The sequence below is a fragment of the Geospiza fortis genome, unplaced genomic scaffold (genome assembly GCF_000277835.1).
Source record: "Geospiza fortis unplaced genomic scaffold, GeoFor_1.0 scaffold180, whole genome shotgun sequence".
Lineage (NCBI taxonomy): Eukaryota > Metazoa > Chordata > Aves > Passeriformes > Thraupidae > Geospiza > Geospiza fortis.
This window is the reverse complement of record NW_005054452.1, coordinates 1,630,393-1,638,026: the sequence shown is the minus strand read 5'-3', so window position 1 is coordinate 1,638,026 and position 7,634 is coordinate 1,630,393. Positions and strand designations below refer to the sequence as shown.

At 58.2% G+C, this 7,634-nt stretch overlaps 3 protein-coding genes across 3 annotated transcripts in view; 2 read left to right on the top strand and 1 right to left on the bottom strand.

Moving 5' to 3' along the window:
• LOC102038351 (vasotocin-neurophysin VT-like) overlaps positions 1 to 783 on the top strand; it is a gene marked incomplete at its 5' end in the record, with an annotated part of 3,134 nt that extends 2,351 nt beyond the window's left edge. The window contains one exon of the mRNA XM_031062585.1: positions 521 to 783. Coding sequence (XP_030918445.1) covers positions 521 to 693 — 173 coding nt within the window. The remainder of the gene's footprint in view (positions 1 to 520) is intronic.
• A 3,017-nt stretch (positions 784 to 3,800) lies between these two features.
• On the top strand, positions 3,801 to 5,220 carry LOC102038013 (neurophysin 1-like). Its single transcript, XM_005427755.1, has 3 exons — positions 3,801 to 3,942; positions 4,022 to 4,223; positions 5,045 to 5,220. The coding sequence occupies exons 1-3, from the start codon at positions 3,823 to 3,825 to the stop codon at positions 5,092 to 5,094; spliced, it is 372 nt and encodes a 123-aa protein (XP_005427812.1). The 5' UTR covers positions 3,801 to 3,822; the 3' UTR covers positions 5,095 to 5,220.
• Positions 5,221 to 5,551: 331 nt separating this feature from the next.
• Positions 5,552 to 7,628, bottom strand: MRPS26 (mitochondrial ribosomal protein S26). Its single transcript, XM_005427754.2, has 3 exons — positions 7,521 to 7,628; positions 6,374 to 6,497; positions 5,552 to 6,142 (listed from the first exon to the last, which is right to left on the bottom strand). The coding sequence occupies exons 1-3, from the start codon at positions 7,562 to 7,564 to the stop codon at positions 6,011 to 6,013; spliced, it is 300 nt and encodes a 99-aa protein (XP_005427811.1). The 5' UTR covers positions 7,565 to 7,628; the 3' UTR covers positions 5,552 to 6,010.
• Between the last annotated feature and the right edge of the window lie 6 nt (positions 7,629 to 7,634).

Sequence of the window (7,634 nt, the reverse complement as noted above, 5' to 3'; positions counted from 1 at the left end):
GGGATATTGGGAATTAGGAATTGTTCCTTGTGAGGGTGCTGAGCCCTGGCACAGGGTGCCCAGAGCAGCTGTGGCTGCCCCTGGATCCCTGGAAGCGCCCAAGGCCAGGTTGGACAGAGCTTGGAGCACCCTGGGATAGTGGGAGGTGTCCCTGCCCCTGGCAGGGAGTGGCACAAGATGATCTTAGAGGTCCCTTCCCACCCAAACCATTCTGATCCTAAAGGATTGGGCTCTCAGCTCCTTCCTGACCCACCATGAGCTTTTCCTGGCCAGCACAGCCTCCCTGACGTGCCAGAAACCCCATCCCTGCCCCCTGCTTAACAGGAGAGCTAAAGTGATGAAGTGATGGAGATCAGGTTTGCCTGGGGGTTCCTTAGCAGGGGAAGGAGTTGAACCATCATTTTCGGGGTACAAACTGTGCTGGCACCCCAGGCTGCCACCAACCCCCTCCCCAGCCGAAAACACCTCCCTGATGATCCCAAATAACCCGTGCCACTCCACCTTTTGCTTCGCGCGGCAGAGACGTGCACCATGGACAGCGCCTGCCTGGACGAGGGCGGCGAGGGCGCTCAGGAGGCGGCGGAGGAGAAGAACCTGACGCTGCTGGACGGCTCGGCCGGAGATCTGCTCCTCAAGCTCATGCACTTGGCAAACCGGCAGCAGCAGCAGCAGGGCAAGCACCCCCTGCTCTGAGCCAGGGCGTGGGGAGCCCCCCCTTACCCCGACAGACCCCCCCAGCTCGGCTCTGTACATACCTGACCCAATAAAAGCCCTCGTGCACTGTGGTGGCCTCGTCCTGGGCACTGGGGGTGGCTCCTGGGGGCTCCAGGGGGTCTGCCCGGGGCTCGGGATGGGGATGGTGGAGATCTTCTGTCCCAAAATCCAGGGGATGTCGCTGGGGCTCAGGATGGGGATGGTGGAAGATCTTCTGTCCCCAAATCCAGGAGATCTGCCCGGGGCTCAGGATGGGGGTGTTGGAGGGTCTTTTGTCCCCAGATCCAGGGGATCTGGCTGGGGCTCAGGATGGGGGTGTTGGAGGCTCTTTTGTCCCCAGATTCAGGGGGTCTGGCTGGGGCTCAGGATGGGGGTGTTGGAGGCTCTTTTGTCCCCAGATCCCCACAGAGTGCAGGTGGTTTGGCTGGGCTGGGTGCAGGATTTGGGCTCTGTCCTTTCAGCTCCCAGGCAGAGCTGGAATTTGGGATCTGGCCATGGGGTCCCACCCAGCAGCACCCCCAGACCCAGGGGACTGGGGACAGCTGGGATGTGCCGCTGGCACCTTACCTCGTGGCCAAGCCCCTCTTTGGGGCAGATTCGGGGCCTCGCTGCCTTCAGCAATCAGAACAGCATCTGCTAAAAATGATAACAAGTCAGGAAAAGGAAAAAGCACCCCAAATCCCTCAAGAGCAGAGAGGTTTGGGCTCCCAGCTCCAAAGACCCCTCCAGGGCTGGTCTCAACTTTCCCCATCCCCTCTGGACACCCACAGGGAGGATCAGTCCCCCCTATCCCACAGTCACCCCCAGGATTTGGGGTATCCCAGCCCTCTCCCGGCTCTCTTACCCTGCGGGGTCCTGGCTCCGAGGTCTCTCCGGGCTGCCACTGGCCAGGGCACAGGGGACAGCTCGTCCTTTATAGCGTCCCTGAGGGAGGTGGTGCCTCCCGGGAGGTGGAGCTCCCTGACACCGGGATCAGGGACACTCCCTGCAGCCCCAGGACCTGCAGGATTGATCCAGGACATGCAGGATTGATCCAGGACATGCAGGACCAATCCAGGACCTGCATGATCGATCCAGGACATGCAGGATCGATCCAGGACATGCAGGGTCGATCCAGGACCTGCTTCCCACAGCCAGCATTTGATCCCAGCCCTGCGGAAGGGGGGTGATCCCAAATCACCCCAAAATCATTGGGAAAGTGGTGACACCAGCATGGATGAGGGACTCCAAGCTGGGATGAGGGAACTGGGCTTTCAGCCCAGCTCCAGCACTCGGATTTTCCAGGATGTGAACCCCCAACATTCCTGCAGCACTGGGAATGTGGGGCTGAGCTGGGATTGCTCTGTCTGATGAACACCTCAAAATCAGGCAAAAATCGAGCCCCCAAAAAGCACCAGGGGCTGATAACTGAAGGTTTTCCCCACTTTTCTACCTGAGACACATCCAGCCAGGGTCTGGGCATCCCTGGAGCAGCCACAGGGGCTCTGGGATGAGAATTCCCTTCCTCCACCCTGTGCTGCAGGTGGAGCTGAGCTCCTGGGACAGCTGAGCCCCATTTCCAACCCCTGACCATGGATCCCAGTGCCTGCCTTGTCCCCAGGGACTGGTACTGACCCAGGCTGGGTGACAGGGACCTGGCTGCCCTCGCTAAGTGGTGAATTTTGAAGCAAGCCAGAGGGATAGGAAAAGGTCACGGCTGTCCAGCTCTGGGCTGCCTAATTCCCAATTAAGGCAGTGCAGGCTAATGATCTCAGTGGATGTCAAGGTTTGTCCTCAGCAAGGAAATTTATTCAAGCTGGAAGCTCCTAATTGGGATAAGGAAGGCAAGGGCCGGGGTGAGCAGGACCTTGGGTGGTTGCGTCAGCCTTCGGCCTCATCCTCGGCGCTGCTTCTCAGGGAGGAGGAGGGGGGACTTTGTCTGCTGGTGATGGGGCTCAGCACACCACCCTGAATCCCTGTGTGCAGCTCCAAGGAGAGGCAGTGGGGAAATTTGGGGTTTCAGGCCTTTGCAGGGAGGTTTGGCATTCTCAGGTGGCTTTGGAGCTGTTGGATGAAGGTGGGTGGGGATGGGCTGGGTGTCACTCTCACCCCAGAGAGGGATGAGCCCAGTGCTGAGCATCCCCCAAAGGCCAAGGCCAACAAGGACATTCCCATGGCTGATCCCAGAGGATATGGGGCTGCTTCCTCCCACCCAAAGGGATTTGAAGGCAAGGGAAGCACACACCCTTCTCACCCCGCTCCTGGGTGGACTCAACCTCCAGCTGCCTTCCTTCATCCCTACCCTCTCCATGCCAGAGCGGTTGACACAGCACAGCTCAGCAGCCCAAAGGGGCTGCCAGAGAAGGGCCCCAAGCCTCAGACTCCATCCACAATTTCCACATGTTCCTCCAGTTCCATCCACAATGTCCACACATCCATCGTCTCCATCCACAACATCCACATGTTCCTCCAGCTCCATCCACGACCTCCACACATCCATCCAGCTCCATCCACAAACTCCACACATCCATCCACAACCTCCTCACATTCCTCCCGCTCCATCCACAAACTCCACACATCTATCCAGCTCCATCCACAACCTCCAAAAGTCCATCCAGCTCCATCCACAACCTCCACACATCCATCCAGATCCATCCACAAACTCCACACATCCATCCAACTCCATCCACGACCTCCACACATCCATCCAGCTCCATCCACAACCTCCACATGTCCATCCACAACCTCCACGCATTCCTCCAGCTCCATCCACAACCTCCACGCATCGCTCCATCCACAACCTCCACGCGTTCCTCCAGCTCCATCCACAAACTCCACACATTCCTCCCATTTCCATCCACAACCTCCACAGTCCATCCAGCTCCATCCACAAACCTCCACACGTCCCTGCCAGACTCATCACTGAGGAGAAAACCAGCGCCTTGTCCTTGACCTCACGTCCTCGACCTCCAGCTATTAGCTGAGCCCTCTGCTGTGGGAAGCAATGCCTTGTGGTTTTTAAGGAACACTGGTGACGCTGGTGCCAGAATCCCTAAGCAGGAGCCAGGACTATAAATACAGGGCCAGCTGTTGGGATGAGCAGCCAAAAATCCCCCCTGTCCCGCTGCCATGTCCTGCAAGGCTCTGGCTCTCTGCCTCCTGGGGCTCCTGACTATTTCCTCTGCTTGCTACATCCAGAACTGCCCCATCGGGGGCAAACGAGCTGTTCTGGACATGGACATCAGGAAGGTAAGTCCTGGGGAGCTTGGAGCACTCCCAACCCCATGCTTCCCTTCTCCCAACCTTCTTCCCCCCGTTCCCCGAGCAGTGCCTGCCCTGCGGCCCCCGGAACAAGGGCCACTGCTTCGGGCCCAACATCTGCTGCGGGGAGGAGCTGGGCTGCTACATCGGCACCTCGGAGGCGCTGCGCTGCCAGGAGGAAAACTTCCTGCCCACGCCCTGCGAGTCGGGACGCAAACCCTGCGGCTCCGGAGGGAGCTGCGCCGCTCCCGGCATCTGCTGCAGCACCGGTGAGGGCGGCACGGCATCCCGGGATTGCTGTCCCGAGCCCTCGCACAGCCGGGAGGGAATTCAGGGTTCTATAGAATAGTGGGAGAGGGGAGGATGCTCAAGGGATTGTCTTTGTCCCATCCGTGTGTCCATCCATCGCCAGAGCACGCTCCAGGACCTGTCCAGACCGCAGGGAAGGGATGAGACCGGGAGGGTTTGGAGAGGAGGGAAGCAGACAACAAATTTTGAAGGCTGAGCAAGTGCAGGAGCCACATCCCCTCCTCTCATTAGTTTTCCTCAAAATCCCGCCCTCCTCCCTAAATGAAACTGGCAGGGATCCTGCTGTAAATCCTGGAAGTTTCAGAGAATGGAGTGAGCAGGAGCTCATTAAACCCCAGTGCTGGGGGGCCTCTGGGGGCTGTTTCAGGAGGTCTCTGGATGTTCGGGGGATTTCTGGGGGCTGTTTTTGGGGGTTCCTGGGGGTTGTTTTGGGGATTTCTGGGAGCTGTTTCAGGGATCTCTGAGAGCAGGTTCAGAGGGTCCCTGGGGGTTGGTTCAAAGGGTTTCTGGGGGCTGTTTCAGGGATGTCTGGGGGCTCTTTCGCAAGTCCCTGGGGGCTGTTTCAAGGATCTCTAGGAGCTGGTTCAGGGATCTCTAGGAGCTGTTTCAGAGGGTCCTTGAGGGCTGTTTTTAGGGGTTTCTGCGGAGTGTTTCAGGGATCTCTGGGAGCTGGTTCAGAGGGCGGTTTCAGGGATCTCTGGGGCCCGTTTTGGAGGGTCCCTGGGGTGTGGTGGGTGCTGCTGCCTGGTTTCACACCACACTCTCTCCTCTCTCCCCTCAGAGGGCTGTGGCACTGACTCATCCTGTGACCAGGAGCTGCTGTTTGTGTAGCCAGCCCAGGAGAGAACCTGCAGGATCCTGCATCCATCGCTGTCCCAGCCCAACCTTGGGGCTGTGACTCAGACTGAAGTGATGAGATTAATTAGAAATAAAACTTGGACAGAAAAACAGTCCAGACACAAGCCTGTGGGTTTTGTGTGCTCGCCTGGTTGAGGTGCAGGCTTGGGAGAAGAAGACACTTTTAGGGAAAAGTGGAGGTAAAAAGTGAGGGTTTCAGGTCAATGAACTGAGGGAGGGAGGGAATGAGGGAGAGGGACCTGCAGACCATTGGTGAACCACAACAAACTCCAGGCTCAGCCCAAAACCAGAAGTTTTAGGACAAACCTGACAGCCTGCAAGACCCCAACAACCCAGAACACCCAAAGTCATTACAATTTTATCTACACCTTCAGTGGTGATGAATAAATTAAGCCTAAAGGGAGGAATAATGAGACACCAGAAACCCTGGATCATTCAGACACATTTTCTTATTCAGCCACACCAAGGGATGTGTAGAGGGTTTGAAGAGTGAAATCAGGATTACAATTAATTCCTTCCCCCAACAACAAAAAAAGGGAAGGTCAGAGTTTCCTACAAATTCATTCAGCCCTCCTTTGCCTTTGGAAGCATCCAGAGGAGCTGACAGCGAGGAGCTGAGCCAGGCTCTGCCTTGGGACTGCTCCTGCTCCTCCCCACATGCTGTGTGTGAAGGCAGCAGGGATCCAAACACGTGGGAGGTGGGATCACAGGCACAGCAACAGGGGCTGAGCCAGGCTGCTGGAGCCTCCAAGTTTCCCTCACCCCCTCTCCTGCAGGCGTTAACCCTTTGGAGGCGGCACAGCCAGAGCCCTTCTCCACCACTTCTGAGGCCAATTTATACATTCCAAAGAAGGATGTGTGTGTTTTCTGAGGGGCTCAGCCAGGGCTGCTAGGAGAGCACCGTGCGCTTGACGATGCGCCCGTCCTTGTCGATGGCGAAGTTGTAATTCCGGGGGTTGTCCAGGCACTCCTCGATCCGAGCCTCCAGGTTCTCGGGGGTGATGAAGTTTTTGGCTTCCTCCTGAAGCAAAGGACAAGGATTGTCCCCCTCAGGATTATCCCAGCCTGCTCCCAGAGCTCTGGCTCAAGCTCTCTGCCATCCACGCGCTGTCAACGCCCCTGGAAGGTGCTGACGCTTGTGCTCCCAGCTGCCAGCTGAGAAATCCGTGGCAAACAAGCCCACGGCTCCCACATGGCCCCCTGGCAGGGAATTCTGGCAAGCTGCTCCCCAGGAGGCACCAGCTGCTCTTACCTGCAGCTGGAGAACCTCCTTCTCCTTCTCCTCCAGGAAAGCTTCCATTTTCTTGGCCTGTTTCTCTGCAATCTCTGATTTCCTCCTCTTCTGCTCCTCCTCTTCTTTCCTGAGTCTCTCCTCTCTGCCAGACAGAAAGGAAAATGTGATGGAGGAGGTGACACATCCACCCAGAGCACCTTGACTTGGCCCTCAGCAGCAAAAGGCACAGGAACCATGAGAGCTGCACAGGCAGATTTATTTAACCACGTCAGGATTTCCCAGAATCACAGAATCAGTCAGGGTGGGAAAGGCTGTGTCCTCTTCTCCTCTGCTGCCAGGCTGCAGATCCTGACCCATCCTGGCTGCACCCTCCTGCCAGGGAGTTGTGGACAGCCACAAGGTCTCCCTTGAGCCTCCTTCTTTCCAGGCTGAGTCCCCCCAGCTGCTCCCACCAGGACCTGAGTTCCAGACCCTTCCCCAGCTTTGCTGCCTTTCCCTGGAACACTCCAGCATCTCCAAGTCCTTCCTAAACTGGGGGCCCAGAACAGGACACAGCACTCCAGGTGTGGCCACAGGGGAAGAATCCCTTCCCTGCTCCTGCTGGCCACACCATTCCTGATCCAGGCCAGGAGCCTGCTTGGCCACCTGGGCACACTGCTGGCTCATGTCCAGCCTGCTGTCCATCTGTCCCTGCAGGTCCCTTCCTGCCTGGCTGCTGTCCAGCCCCTCTGTCCCCAGCCTGCAGCACTGCAGGGGTTGTTGTGCAGCACCCCACACTCGATCTTGTTCCTCATTTCCTTGGACTCAGCCCCTGGATGCAGCCTGTGCAGGTCCCTTTCAGAGCCCTCCTGCCCTGCAGCACACCCACACTCACACCCAGCTCGGTGCCACCTGCAAATCTGCTGGTGGTGAACTCAACCCGCTCATGGAGATCATCAGCAAAGACACCAAACAGGGCTGGGGACACCCTGACCCCTGGGGACACCTCTGGTGGCTGGGTGTGACCATTCCCCACCGGGAACCATGAACCAGTTCCTAACCCAGCCCAGAGTGACCCCGCCCAACCTTCTCTGGGAATGTTAGCCCAGACTAACTCAGCTCTGCCTGAGCAGAGGCCCAAGCGGGCAGGGCAGAGCCCCCCGTGCCCTGCAGGGGCCGTGCTGACCTGCGGGCCCTCTGCCGCCCGTTCTCCTCCTCGTTCCAGGCCATCAGCCGCCGGTGCTCCTCCAGCTCCTCCGGCGAGCCCCCGGCAACCAGGCGCTCCTCCCCCTTCTTCTGC